Source organism: Pseudonaja textilis, chromosome 1 (assembly GCF_049901715.1).
Source record: "Pseudonaja textilis isolate UNSWEBS1 chromosome 1, rPseTex1.2, whole genome shotgun sequence".
Lineage (NCBI taxonomy): Eukaryota > Metazoa > Chordata > Lepidosauria > Squamata > Elapidae > Pseudonaja > Pseudonaja textilis.
Genome location: NC_141990.1, coordinates 296808062 through 296823337, shown reverse-complemented (window position 1 = coordinate 296823337; position 15276 = coordinate 296808062). Strand labels below are relative to the sequence as shown.

At 36.8% G+C, this 15276-nt stretch overlaps 1 protein-coding gene across 6 annotated transcripts; it reads right to left on the bottom strand.

Moving 5' to 3' along the window:
* Positions 1 to 89: 89 nt before the first annotated feature.
* Positions 90 to 15269, bottom strand: CCNK (cyclin K). Of its 6 annotated transcripts, none has more exons than XM_087922163.1 (12): positions 15050 to 15269; positions 12644 to 12834; positions 11731 to 11812; positions 11019 to 11150; positions 10236 to 10304; positions 8035 to 8140; positions 6386 to 6443; positions 4974 to 5143; positions 3828 to 4132; positions 3272 to 3308; positions 3013 to 3081; positions 90 to 1292 (listed from the first exon to the last, which is right to left on the bottom strand). In XM_087922163.1, exons 1-12 carry the CDS (start codon positions 15161 to 15163, stop codon positions 670 to 672), a joined length of 1956 nt encoding a protein of 651 aa, XP_087778289.1. In that variant the 5' UTR covers positions 15164 to 15269; the 3' UTR covers positions 90 to 669. The 6 variants fall into 6 exon arrangements, with proteins under 6 accessions (XP_087778289.1, XP_087778291.1, XP_087778292.1 ...); XM_087922165.1 differs by having other exon boundaries at positions 12644 to 12907; positions 15007 to 15094; XM_087922166.1 differs by having other exon boundaries at positions 12644 to 12907; positions 15050 to 15094.
* Between the last annotated feature and the right edge of the window lie 7 nt (positions 15270 to 15276).

Here is a 15276-nt window from a genome sequence, read left to right as displayed (position 1 = left end):
TGGAGAAAACATGTATTACCAAGTTGGGTACCTCATTTAGATGGGGACGTTGGCATGGGGAATAAAAGAAAGTCATTGGCACTGAATAGTAGTGAGAAAATTTCAGCTTTCAGAAGCGGGTTTATTTAGATACATGTCAACACAGTTTTTTCAAGAATCAGAAACAACAAAGGTGTAAATCATTGTATCCCATAGAGATTTTTTTACATTTTGAAAATATATGTATAGAAATTTTCAAATTAAATCAACTTTCATTTCAAAATAACAATGGCAGAAAGTGGGGTTGTATGTATTCACACATATATGCAGAGAGGCATAAAATAAATTGTTCTTGCAATTTAGAGCAAAGTTTTGCAGGAACGTTATGTAATGAAATCAAAAAGGACTTTTCCCCCTTTCATCTTGAAATCCTGATATTCAAGTAGGCATGTACTTTTCTATTTTTTTCTGCTTACCAATACAACTCAGCCAATGTGGCGTTCAAAACATATTATTACCGCAAAGTAATTCAGCGTTGCAATCAACAAAACTATTTACATTTTATTGTTTTCTGCTGATCAAACTGTAACCAAACCAGTATCATTTCCCTCTATATTTCCAAACAGCAGCCTCATCTGATTATAATATTTTTCACCTTGCTCAAGATAAAAGCAATGCTATGTACAACTGCTATCTCATCCAAGTGGCCCGGCCAAGTCCTCCAACAGGTGGCATGCCAGGAGGTGGTATTGGAGGTGGTACAGGTGGCTGTCCACCAGGGGGCACTGTCGGAGGAGGATAACTTGCAGGTGGCATGCCAAGTCCTGGAGGGGGATGAGGTGGAACTGCATGAGAGGGAGGTAACCGAGGAGGTGGGAAATTTGGGTTGTAAGTAGGAGGTGGAGGATATCCTGGAGTAGGAGGAGGAATGGAGGGTGGAGGGAATGATGTGGGTGGGGGAGGAGGGACAGGAGGAGGAGGATTGGGTGGATAAACATGAGGATGATATGGCAAATGAGTTGGCGGTCCATAAGTGGGTGGTAAAGCTCCATAAGTTGGTGCTTCTGTTTTCATAATTGATTGAAGAGACTGATATCCTTCGCCTGACATGTATGAATTAGTAGTGGACATACCGGTTATGTAGCTGGAAGGCGGGGGTGGGGGTGGGGGGCGATGAGGCATAGGTGGTGGCTGATGTACAGGAGCTGGATGAGATGGTGGAACAATCTGGACCTTGGTTATATCTACAGAATCTACTGCCGTAGCTTGATCAGTTCCTATGGAAATTGTACTTGTCAATGGAGGTTTATGTTCTGAAAAACAGTAGAAAATATGTACGTTACTATATAAAGTCAAAAGATTTTAGAATAATTAAAGTCTTCATATGAAACACAATTGGTGAAGCATCAGATAACAGAAGATTCTGAAGCCAAAATTTGATCCCTTGCAATTTTGAGAAGGGGAAAAAAACATGACCAAGATAATATATTACATCAACGAAAGATAGTCCCAAATTAGAAAAGGAATATCAAACTAATAAAAGATATGTTTGACTTTACTCTGAATACTGAAGAATGTAAGAGAAAGTTGTATGCCAGTGAGCAGTCCCTATCAGTTGGGCTGAAGGATACATTTGGAATTCTTTGAAGATGTTCCTGAAAAACTGTTGTGATGGGGGGAGGCGGAATAACTAATTATAAGGCATTGATTACCAAAATGCTATCTGTCAGTCTCCCCAGCCCAACTGTTTGCAAGACACTTCCATTTTTTCTTACATTTATCCTCTGGACAAGTAGCCAAACAAAACACTGGACTGTAGCAGCAACTTTTTATTTTCTAAAAAATCTATAGCATTCTCTGAAGTAAAAATGATACTGAGTTACCGATGCCTTGCTTTACAGTATAGCAACTTCCCCTTTCATAAAATTAAAGCTTCTGTGACAATATTTTCAAAATCTGGGAATATGTTGGATGCAAAAGGAGATGTCAAAAAGGCATCATTGGAGATCTTGGATGCATCTGGATATCCTAATTTACACAAGCATTTCATAGCCAAACTTTAAATATATTGAAATATTTGCAACAGAAAGTCTAGAAAAATAATAAATATTGTCACTTCAATTATTCCTTAACTAATTTCCTTAAAATTCGGGCAATTTGCTAATGCCAAGTTTAGACTAAAAACGTAGCAGCTGAGTTAATGTTTATCACTAGGACCAAAAACTTTGCAATGGCGCATGCACAAGATGGGATTTACAGATGAGATTTTTCAACATTTGGCTTTTCTCCAATATCTTACATTGGCTATTTTTAATATTTAAAAGAGGTATTTGTGACATCATGCAAAATCATGCAGCAGTACTTGCTATCAAAAATTTCTCATCCCTGATACAGAATAATTGTAGAATTTATCAAAGAAATACGAACAGGTTTTATCTCAGTTGCACACTCTCATAATTCCAGTAATTGATGAACATATACAGAAAGCAGTAAAATATAGCAAGTAAGTTTATACATAATTTATAATTTGTGCAGAATCTTCAATATTTGTATAGGAAGGATACATTATATTTAAGAAACAGAATTATGATAGGAAGATCTGTACTGCCTGCCTTTTCTTGTTATTATTTTCCAACAAAATATAGTCGAAAAACAAAATTTGCTTTCAATAGTCCTTTAAGGCCCTATTCTGCTCAGTAAATATTAAGGCCGTATTAATACCAAGGGCCAAAATATTTCCCCACACAAAGGGGAAGAAGATTCTGCTCTAAGCTCAAATGCTGCAATGCTTCTTAACATCCTATATTAATTCTCAGAAATCAACATGAAACCAAGGCAACAGGTGGAGTTCCCAATTTCTAAATTTTATTTCCAAATGGTAGAACAGACAGATATACAGGATACAGCTGAGTTTAGGCTGACAACTCAGGGTTATTGATAAGCACGTAATTATAGTTTTCAGAAAGTTACACAACAAACAAATCTTTAGCTTTCTATTAAACAAAGTGTTTTCTACCTCACAGTAGAACTTACCAGGTGGTGGATGCACAGATGGTACTGGTGGGTGAGCAGTTTCAATTTTAGCAATTTTAGGAGGCACCTCTGAAAACAAAACAAGATTATATTTCATTTAAAAGCTTAAAAAATAGCAAAAAAACTTGCTTTAAAAAATAATGAAACTAATAATTTAATTATAGAGTTTAATGATAATGGTATTTACTTGAGAGTAGACACGCATAGTAATGTATTGTAAATAACTAGCTTTTTTAATTATACAAAAAAAGTATTTTACCTGCAAGTTTGGTTTCGTCTTTTGGTGATACAGCTTGCTAAGAAAAAAACAAATCAATAGTACTATTAAAATCACAATACCACCATTAAAAGCACTGGAAAGAAAAACCACTCCAAGCCACATCTGGGCTGCAAATATTATAAGTCAGGGGAATAGCCTTATCCTTGCATTCAAGAACCGATATGGAAGATTGGGATCTAATTTTTTTTAATAAATAATATAACTAGAAACAAAATTTATCATCATTTTATACTGGTAACAACCGCTAAAGACTTCAGCCTTCCAGTGTCTGAGGTTCCAGGCATGTTGTATCATTTATGCTTATTTAGTACTGTACTCACGTCCATTCCAATTCATACTTTCTTAGGCTGCAGAAAAAAGTATTTTTCCTCCAACATTCAGCATCTTTTAGTAGTGCTTTATTAGCAATAAATCTGAGTCATCAAATTTCTGGACTCTGTACTAAAATGCAGTACAGAACCCCTTGACAAATATAGATAAGAAGAACAGATCCATCACATTTTGTAACACAAAGCATTATTTCTGTCATTCTTACCACAGGTCGCTTTGTCTGCCTGGGAGGACTTGACTGGGGAGAGGGTTTTTTGGGTTGCTGAATTTGTGGCGGCTGAATTTGTGGTGGCTGTTGCTGCTGCTGCTGCTGCTGCGTCCCTCCCTGTTGGGAGTCTTTGGACTGCTGGGGTTGAGACTGCTCTGAACTCTGAGAAGGCTGTGGCTGCTGGGCTGGAGGCACTTGTGGTGTAGGCTGGAGGGAAGGAGGCTGCTGCAGTTGATGGGGGGTATGGTGAGGCATTTGTTGTTTCCCCTGGGAGTACAGATCCAGAATCTGATGGCAGATATCTAGGGAAGAGGGGGAAAGAGAATTAGAGAAGTTATACATTTTAACCATCAGCCAAATGCATTCTTGAAAAATTGCATTCAAAGTCACACCAGATTTATTTAATCTTGATAGTTTTTACCAAAAATCCAAAGGTTAGTTTTAGTGCATTTTCTTAGCTCTGCTTGAGACAAAAACTAAAGAAAAAAAATATCTGCAAGTTCATCGGGCAAAACTGATTTCAAACAGGGGGATTCTCTCTCTCTCCTCCTCCTCTCTCATAAACTACAACATGGACTCTATGTCATTAGGGTCTTTGAGAACTATCTCTACACCCTTGCCACGATTTTTACAATCAACATTTGAAAATTGTTCAAAGTGGTTTATCTTAAGATTCTCTGGAAAGGCAAAGGGCCTTTTATCCAAAGCAAAATTAGTTTCAAGTACCTGCTTTCAAAACACATTTTGAAGATGATAAACTGAACATTCAGATTAAAAAATATAGAAATAATTGCCTCTTTTTAAACATGCAGTTTTATTTAAGGACCTATTTATATTTAATTATAAATTACTATTATTATCTTGACTTCAATACATAAAAGGGGCAGGAAAGGACCCCTAGTTCTGGGGTTGGCTTCATTTCCAACACTGATACAAATAATTTTATGACTAATATAATTTTACATAAATATTTGATGGAAGTAAATTAAACTAACCTTTTTTCATGCAGTTTCAAAACAAGAATATGAAGAACACTTTATACTCTAGTCAGGATAAACTACAATTTATATAGGGTAGAAAAGGTGCAAACAATACAACCAATCAGAAAAACAAAATGTATTAGGTTGGAAATATTTCAGGTACCTTCCAGGACATCAACAGGTACATCTTGTACAAATTGTTCCCACCATCTTCTGTACATGGGCTTTGAGGTCCACTCTTGAATTTCAAATTTGCACAAGCGACCAGCTAGATACATAACTGCAACTGCTATAATTTCAGGTTCCCATTGCAGAGAAAGTGTAGTACACAAACTTCAAAAAAAAAAAAAAAAAGAAAGAAAGAAAATCACAGAATACCAGATCAGGCGGGAGAACACAATTTTGACTGACTGTAAGCACACCCTCAATTTTGAGACTACATCCAAAGATGGAAATTCTCTGCATCCAGATGGTCCCCAAACTCATTCAACTTCTTAGGAATGTGCCTGAGCCTTTTCTTCCTCAACCAAACCTGACAAATTCTACAGACTCCAGACTTGGGAGATGTTAGAATGCAGTATTACAAGCAAACTCTTGTCTACAGCCTGGAACTTGATCCTGACGGGGTTCAAGGTTGATTCAGCCTTCCATCCTTTCAAGGTCAGTAAAATGAGGACCCAGATTACTGGGGGCGTTATGCTTGCATTGTAACCCACCCAGAGAGTGCTGTAAAACACTATGGGCAGTATGTACAGATATTGCAAGAAACCTTCATTTTTGAAGCTACATTGGAGAATGCATTTTGATAGTCTTGGAAGCTTCTCAAAATCATGTGTAAACAAGTCCCATTCTCACTTAATTTGTGGAATCTCTATAGTGTTTGCATGAGAGCATGGTCCTTCCATTTGACTTCCAGAGGCTGCATAAATACATCCCATTCTCATTTACAGCCTCCAAAAATCACGTAAAAGCATGCCCCATTGTCAGAATTTTGGAGGCTCCCAAGGTCATGTGACAACACAACCCCTTTGTGCAACTTTCGGAGGCCACACAAGAGCACATTCTATTCTCACACAGAATACAGGAACAGCACATAACAATGGGATATGCTTTCAAGAATAGTTGTTGATTGATGTGCCACACAAAGTTTGGCATGTCATTTTTGAAAAAAGGTGTTTGAAATGCTCTGTAACAGGCTACCTATGTCTAAGGATATTGTTTATGTATTAATAAAGACCTCAGACATACACATAAGGAGTTGAAGCTAGCAGTTGACAGAACTAGATCCAAAGGTGATGGAAGAATCCATTATTTCTGATGCATCTTTTTTCACTTTCTGTTGACCTTTCATCTCTTTGTAGAAAAGGAGCAGATAGCTATTTCCAGAGATTGCGATTTGTGCAAAGGACTCCATTAAATTAACACATTCCAAAGCACATAAACAATTTGTGACTAAGAAGTCACTGGGTTCACTAAAATATTTTTAAGTACTGAGGAAAATGATGTCTGGAATCTGCAACAGAATGAACAAAATGCTTATAACATATGACTGAAGATGGAGGAGTGATGTCTTACCTGTCATTTACAAAAGTCCATGCCATCTGAACCAGTTTTTGAATTTTATTTTTATCACCTATTAGAAAAAGACAAAAAGAATGACTAGGTTAAGCCAATAAATAGCCATACTGACAGAATATTCTCAGTGTTATTCAGAACCTTACTATGCTGTTTGTCAGGATTCAATAAAAAGTCCCAATAAAGGAGTGTGGTGCTTGCTTGACAATGCTGACATTGTAAACTGCCCAGAGAGTGATATAAAAGCACTATGGGGGGGGGGGGTACAGAAGTCTAAATGCTATTTCTATTGAGTGGGCATGCCTTTTCCCAATTTTTAACTTGAAGAGATGAGTGAGAATTGTCTGAGCAATTATATGGCAAACTTTCCCGAGCTCTGGAGCCTGGGGGCTGTTTGATATCTATGTCATCAGACATGATCAAATTCAAACCAATTGCCATCTCTGTCTTTACTGTTCTGAAGGGGGAAAGTAACCATAGACAGATGCTTTCTTAGGATATCATCCCACTTGGAAATTTTGGAGAACATAGAAAAAGTGTCAGACTTTGCTTTCTAATATGTACAGTATATAAGCAACCCGTCCCAATGGAGAATGCTCCCTTCTTCCAAATTAAAAGTAAAAGAAGGGCTTGTTACAGGCTCAGACTTCAGAATAAAGCAAGAAAAATAAGTTTAAGTTCATGTGGTGACCCTACTATAAGAACTATACATACATATCCATCAATATGACAATCATGGACATAAATATAGACAGAAATGTATCTGAATATAAGTAGCTCGGGTTGGTAGTTGGGCTGTTGGTTTGAGCGCCAAGCTTGGAGCTCAGCCCATAAGTATAGGTAGTTCTTGACTTATGACAATTGGGATGAATTTTCGTTCCAAGTTACTGTGGTTTCTAAGCATGAGGCCATTGTGACTGCTTTGCTCAACAACTACAATCCTTGCTCTCCCAGTTTCAGTTGTTAAGCAGATGAAACAAAAGAGCTCCCTGTTGAAAGAGGGCGGGCAGCTCCCATCCATATGTGGAAGAGAACTCCTGTACTAGAAAAACGAAGATCAGATCCCAAAGATCTGAGTTTAGTTTCCTTGGATCTCCCCTCGGTACGCAGACAAGAACAGAGACAGAAACAGAGACAAGTCAGAGACAGAAAACTTGGATATTCAGGATCTGAGCTTCATCTCTCCAACTTCTCTGTTTCCCTCGCCTCCCCTCCATGTATTAACTGTTCTACCCTTCAGAAACACTACATTTTCTGGCTAGAAAGCTAGCAAACTCAATGTTTCTGAATGGCAAAAAGGCTGGAAATGGATTTTTGGATGCAAGATTCTTTTCTCCAGCCCAATGCCTGAGTTCCCTTCTGTGCAAACAAGGGAGGGGGAAACAGCACTGGATGGGGGAAATTTTTTTGCATTCCACAGATCAGCACTTGGCAAATAGTCACAAGTTCAACATGATTGCCAGGCATCAGAATTGTGATCATGTGACCATGCAGGGTGGGTGGAGTAGAATTGTATCTTCAAGGACAGGTCACAAGTAATCTTTCCTGACTCTATTGTAACTCTGAATTATCATTAAGTAACCAGTCATAAATTAAGGACTACATGTAACAAGGATTTATTAACATGTATTGAAATAAAATGATTATACCTTTGAGCTGCTTTGCATATTTAAGTAGGAACTGATAAGGGTGCTCGACTTGCAAGTCAAATTTTATTGTTTGCAGCAAGATTCTCTCTAAAACCATAACTTCTTCCTAATATCAAAAGAGAGCAAATGTAAATTCATTGAGTGCACACAATGCTTTGAGCTCAATTTATTTTATTAGTCAGTACAGTCATTATGTATTCAAGATATTTTGAATTTAAAATATTTTGCATACCTGTATTCATTAGTTTGATTATTAAAGCTAACATTATGCAATAATGGATGGGGGGCACTGCCCCAAACAGACCATGTGCATAATCTGGGGGTACTCCTGGACTCGCAACTCCTACTCAAAGAGCAGGTGGTAGTTGTGGCCAGGAGGGCCTTTGTGCAACTGCAGGTTGTGTGCCAATTACTTCCTTTCCTGGACCAACAATCCCTACTCATGGTCACTCATACCCTAGTCACCTCCCATCTTAACTATTGCAGCACACTCTACATGGGGCTGCCCCTGAAAAAGCTCCAGTTTCTGCAAAATGCAGCAGCCCACATGGTTTTGTGCAGACTTTGGTATGCACATGTATCATTTCTGCGGGAACTGCATTGGTTGCCAATTTGCTTCTGGGTGCAATTCAAGGTGCTGATTGTCATTGTTAAAGCCTTAATGGCTTGGGACCAGGCTATCTGAGGGACCATCTCCTGCTGGTCACATCGACCCGATCCACTAGAGCAGGGAGGCAAGAAATGTTGTAGATCCCATCACCTAACCTAACGAGATACATCTGGTGGGATCCAGAAGAGCCTTCTCCATGGTGGCTTCTTCTCTCTGAAACATCATCCCGCAGAGATTAGACTGTCCTCCACTCTTTTGGAGGACCCTGAAGATGTAGTTCTGCCAGTGGACCTGGGGAACTCAGAGCAGGATGCAACCAATTAAATGGCTAGTATGAATTTGTGTTCTCACCAGAGGTGGGGTGGTTATTATTTTATTATCTTTCTTTTTATTCTTTTTATTTCTTTTATATGGTGTTTTCATATTCTTGTAAGCTGCTTTGAGTAGCCATCTGCGAGTAGGCAACAATATACATTTTCTAAATAAATAAATAATGCTAAGGGAAGCAATATTTGCAGTTGCTTATGAAGGTAATCTTACATTTTTAATTCTTTAAAAAAATCCCCATAGCACTTAAACAAAAGTACATAAAGGCACTTGAATTTTGTGATTATACAGCAACTTTCATCAAGAATAATTCTTGCCTATCTGTTTCCAGAACTTGGTGGAATGTCAAAAAGGACAAAACAGGGAAGCAGAGGAAGAAGAGGTATAAATTACCACTTCTTTTTATTTATTAAATGTATTTCTATCCTGCCACATTCCCAATAAGACTATCAGCAACTGTTGTCAATAAATTAGTTGGGGGTTTTTTGTAGTTAAGATTTACTGTTCTTCACTAACATTGCATTATGTTCAAATGTTAAATTCAGCTACTGATTTAACAATCACAATCACATGGGATAGGGGGCATATTTGTGGCAGAATAGTGAAACCGCCTAAATGGACAGTCAAATGTTAATTACTAGAAAGAAAACAGTTGCCAGGCAATAACAGAACTAAATGTTCTATAATAAAGATGCAACAATACAGCTTTGAGGATTTTTCCCCCTGTTAGTTTATGTGGATAGCTTTTTTGTTTGTTCTCACTTAAAACATCAGCCACTACAAAACGTGAGAGATTAGCAATATTTTACCACTATTCTGTGATAATAAGTGAGGATTTTGCTTTAAGAAGTTAACAAGAAATCTAATCCCTAACAGAAAATAGGTGAAACAGATTCACAAAAGACACTATCTCCATAAAGTCAATTAAGGAAATAGTTTCTTTCACACTTGTTAGCTATGTACCAAAAGATTAGCTGAATTTTTCAGCCTAAGTTATAGACAACCAACGTAAATTTTACTGGACATTAATCACAAAACAATCAAAAATTACATATGATGTAATTCTCTAGAGACATACAAACTTTAAAAAAAAAAACTATGTAGAAACAAGCCAGTAAAGAATTGTATCTATTTTAACTTTCAGGACCTTCAAACATAAATTACTGTATTAAACAAAACCTCCTACTGAGCTATTGGAAGACTTTGTGGCTAAGATACTTTAACAAGAAATGTGACAAATGTTGATTTTTTCCAGTTTGCTTACTGTATGCATATGGCTGCACTCTGTGTGGCCAGTTTCACTGCTTCCCTTGTGCAGTGGGTTATTTCTTTGCTGAAAAGACAGGCAAATGCAACAGGAGAACAACACAAGCACTGCAATACAGATTGCCTTTGAAAATAACATGTTGAAATTACTAGCTAAATTAATCAAGCCAATGAAATATATTTCAATTATTAATAAATTGCCAATTTTTATATAGAAAAAAATCAAGTATTTGGTGATAGAAGCTTACTTCTAGTTTTATTTACAGGTAGTCCTTGACTTATAACCACAATTAGGATTGGAATTTCAGCCACTAAGCAATGTGGTAGTTAAGCAAGTAATCACATGATTGGACTCTTTTTATTTATTAAAAGTACTTCTATACTGTGACATTTATAACTTTTACTGCAATAATTAAGCAAATCACATCCAGCTTCCCCTATTGACTTTATTTGTTTGAAAGTGACTGGCAAGCTTGCAAGTCGTAATCACTTGACTGCAAGATGCTGAAACCATTGTACATGCAAGCCAATTGCCAAGCATCCAAAACAATCATGTGATCACAGAGGTAGTATGACGGTCATAACATCAAAGACAGATCATAAGTCTTCTTTTTCAGCACCATCATAACTTTGAACTATCATTGAATGCATGGTCGTAAGTCAAGGATTACCTGTATTGTATTCTATAAACACTACCAAAATCTACATAAACAGCTAGATGTTACTTGGATTGTACCATGACAAATTTAAGTCAGAGAATCTTTAGCACATCTGAGTTTACCTTTGGATCATCTCCAAACTGCCCAAACTGAACATCATTTAGTAAACTACGAGCTGTTTTGATGATATCTTTACATTTTTTGGGTGTTTCTTCAACTTTTCCTGCTAAGAATAGGCAGCAAGCTCCAGTCACCTATTAAAAATATATTTTAGAAAGCCATTAAAGCACACAAGGCCTATATATTTGATATTGGTGACCATAACTTGGTCTAATTATTTCTGCCAGTAAGACCTAATAAACTAAACAAGAATCAAATAGCTAAGATTCATTTGTTATATTATTTCTATATTATTTTACTCTAATGTTAATCCCAACCCTAACCCCTAACCCTAAAGTTGCATTTGTTTTTGATTTACAAAACCAATCTTCTCTGGGAAAAGCAAGACATACTACTGTTTTGTATATATACTGGAGACCTGATTCAGATGGTATGCATTAACATATTCAAAATAGGGATTATACAAAATTCTTAAATGCTAATCTACCTTCTCCGCAATGCGTTTTAAATCCTACAGGAGCTACAATAAACAATATGCAAATAAATAATTGCATATTCCTCTCCCTTTATTTCTGCCTCCAAGTCCTTTAGATTCCTGCAATGTATTTTATTTCAGGGCTGTATTTTTTTGGTTCAGTTATTTTTATTATTATTTTTTGTGAGGCATTAGACAGCAATTACATACTGTAAACCAAAAGCAATGTAAGCACTTACATATCTTGGGAATTGTTTGAAGGAATGGAACATATAAAACCGATGGAAATATATTATTCCAGTTGCCAGTGTATCATAATGTCTGAATACAGGATAGGAAAGTAACATATTTAGCTCAATTTCAACTATAAATATTATAAATGAATAAAACTGAATAACAGACCAAAGAGAGCAAGTCAGGTGTTCTGATTAAAGAACCTGGCTAAAAACTGGGAGACTGTGAGATCTAGTTTTGCCTTAGGCATGAAAGCAGCTGAGTGATCTTGGACTTAGGCAGCTATAGGAAGAAGCCAATGGCAAACCACTTCTGAAATCTTGCCAAAGAAAACTGCAGGGATTAGTCCAGGCACTTACACAAAGTCATAAAAATAATAGCATGGAATTGTTATGAAGTAACTAAAATCATTTATTTATTAAATTTATTGGCCGCCTATCTTATCACAAGGAAAATTAATGGATAAAAATAGCACACTGAAATCAAATTACAAGCTCGGGTGTTTGAGAATACATTCCTAAATTAGTTGTATACATCATAAGTAACGACATATAAAATATGACTAACTACTTTGCATAAATACAGTTCAACAGATCAATAACATTACTATTTAATTATTAAAATCAACCCAAGTTTAGCATTTGAGCAAAAATACAGAAATGCTAAGAAAATCATGTTCCAGGAGTTACATTATTTGATTGGCATAAGACACTGGGTTAAACTAGTTAGAGAATTATAGACTGCAAACAGTAAGAAATTGTAAATTAAATTAAGATTTTGTTATTGAAAAAAATATTTTTACCAACAAATTAAAACTTAACATTTCTGTGAAAACACTATTATTTGAGCATCAAGTAAAATATATATTATGAAATCTTAATCCTACATACTATACCATAGATAATCTTAAAAGGATACAATCCCAAACGGGTTCCTACATCAAATATAAACCGGGCACCTTCTCTTCTGTATCTTGCCTCAGTAGCTGGATCAAGTCCCTCTAGCTGTGATGGTGTATGTGCCAAATCCTTCTTATCCCAATACCAACATGGTTTTGTGTGGTCCAGGTTTGCCAAAGATACAGAGGGACTAGAGTTTTCTTTGTTTTCCTTCATTTATCAACACAGAATAATTTTAGTAAGACAGGTTTTCAATGTTTTGTTTTTCATGAGACTTTAGAACCTATGGAAAAAATAAATCTTGATCAATGAGGCTCTAATTCAAAACCCAACACGTTTTCAGGCATTTTTATATGCTACTTTCTAATTCCTAGAATCCATGAATTTAGTAAGCATTTTTAATGTTCTAATCTTATTTCTTCCATTTTTATTCATTTATTATTTAAAGTTTATTACGCCTTTAAAAAAATGTCCCCCCCCCCATTTTATAAATAACATGAGGCAGCAAACATATCTTAGTCTCCAGAACCTACCTAATTCTCCAGCTTTCTATTTTCCCTTCAATAATCCTGTGAACTGAATTAGACTGAGAGAAAGTGACTGGCTCAGTCACCCAATTGCCTTTTCATTGCTCTTCAATCTCTCAAGATAGATAGCAACAAATAGTACCATTGTTTCGGAGGACACCTGACCTGCTATGGTTACAGAAATCATTCACAGGCCATTTCCTTAAGTTATATTGACAGTGAGCTACATGATCAACTAAGTTTCCAACAAGGTAGGATTTTCTAACTACTACTCAAGTTACCAAACAGCCAAATGAATTGAGACTCAGTTTGTTCTTTACAGTTTTGCTATGCAGAAGTCAGCAAAGTGAAATTTTCACAGCATACAACAAAATACCAATCAAAATGCCCTACAAGGTCAGTATAGTGGTTAAGTATTGGTCCTGAATCATCCAGGATTAAGTCAATCCTTGGTCATGATACACTGAGTGACAATTCTATCTCAGACAAAACTATCTTACAGCTTTCTATGAGGATTAAAAATCAAGGAAAATCACCATTTAGGAATCTTGAATTCCTGAAGAAAAGGTTGATGCTAATCTAATAAATATATGTAACTGTAACAAATCAATGTTAAATCTTATGTTGGAAGTTATAACCATCCCTTCCTAGAAAAATGAAATATTTTAGGATGTACTAAAAAGGCAGAATATTTCCCCTAAAAGAGAAGTAGAAACTCAGAGGCAGAAACTTACCCCCTCACACACACACCTTTGCTAATGAGCCATTAAGGCCTGCTCAGAGTATTCTACATAACAAAGATCTACCTCCTTCAAGCAGAGCCATAATAGGAATTGCCCTAAGCCCTTTCATTACATCATCACTCAGCAAGGCTCAACCAAGCCTGAGATTCAGGATAGCCTACAGAGTTGCCCCTGCATGGCCCCATGGGAGTTTGACAACCAATCAGAATACAAGCTCAAATTCAAATCCCAACAGGGCATAAAATCCAGGGACTCTCAGCATCTCTTCCCTTTTCTCCCAGGAGCTCCAAGGCATATGATCCTGTTCATCAATAAATCTTCTTTCCAAGCAACCTCTTTGATTCCAGTGCCATTTTAACCCACTTGGAACTGAACCCAGAAGGATATTTCTCCCAATACTTACTTAGGAGCTAATTTAAAAAGTGGTAAATTTGAATCCTAAATTAGGTAACTCTGATCCAGTAACTACATAAAATCCAAGAAATGTAATATAAGGTTCATATACTAGGCTCATCAAAATCAAACTAGCCACTTGTATACAATGCTTGAAACAAGCTCCATTCTCATGTTATATTGACCTGAAAATAGCAGATTGCCTCCACTTTCCAAAGAGCAGCACACTAAAATAGCCCTCCCATGAACTGCTTTACAATTCTATAAGTTTGGCCCATATTAAAGCCAAACTCTCAAAAATTATCTAGTATCAATTACTAGGCAAACACTTCCCATTTTATTCATTTTATATCCTGGATAAACGCGCACACATTTCACTGTCAAGTCAGGTTTACTTATTTAATAAACTTATCAAGAAAGACCGTATTTACTTATTCTTTTAAAAAAGTTTGTTTACGGCCCATTTAACAATAATTCCCGAACTGCTGCCTTCGTATTTGAAAGTTGGGCTGTAACTTTCCAGAAGGGCTCTTGGAAAGTAGAAACATTTCTTTCTGCCCCTTCATTTAAAACGAATTTTTATCCATCCTTCACCGGAGCCGCTGCCATTAGTTCATCAAAGACTTCCTACATTTCAACCTCAGCATCTTTGTCACTTTGATAGTTTCAATCATGCAGCTTCTTTCCGTCAGTCACGTAATATTGATGGAACCACTTACGGGGTACGGGTACAACGGAACCCGAAAACAGCAAACCACCCACCTCAGCCCTTGCGCGACGCCATCTTGCGAAAACCCAATCAAAGTCGTTGCTGACGTTATTGCGTCGGCGCGCGCAAGGTAAAGAGACTTGATGACGCCGCCTCAGAAAGCGCATTGATACAAGCAGCGAATGAAAGCTCCGCTGTTTCTACTGACCACCCCTCCCCCGGTAAACCCCGCCTACGCGCGAGACAAGATCTGCCATTTCTGTAAAACATTTCAGAGTGG

Excerpts from the sequence above, each read along its gene's own strand:
- CCNK (XM_087922163.1), bottom strand. The coding sequence starts at position 15,163 with ATGCGCTTTCTGAGGCGGCGTCATCAAGTCTCTTTACCTTGCGCGCGC. Across the intron at positions 6,444-8,034 it reads ATATGCAAAGCAGCTCAAAG|GTGATAAAAATAAAATTCAA; the intron begins GTATAATCATTT and ends TTTTTCTAATAG. Across the intron at positions 5,144-6,385 it reads TGGACTTTTGTAAATGACAG|TTTGTGTACTACACTTTCTC; the intron begins GTAAGACATCAC and ends TTTTTTTTGAAG.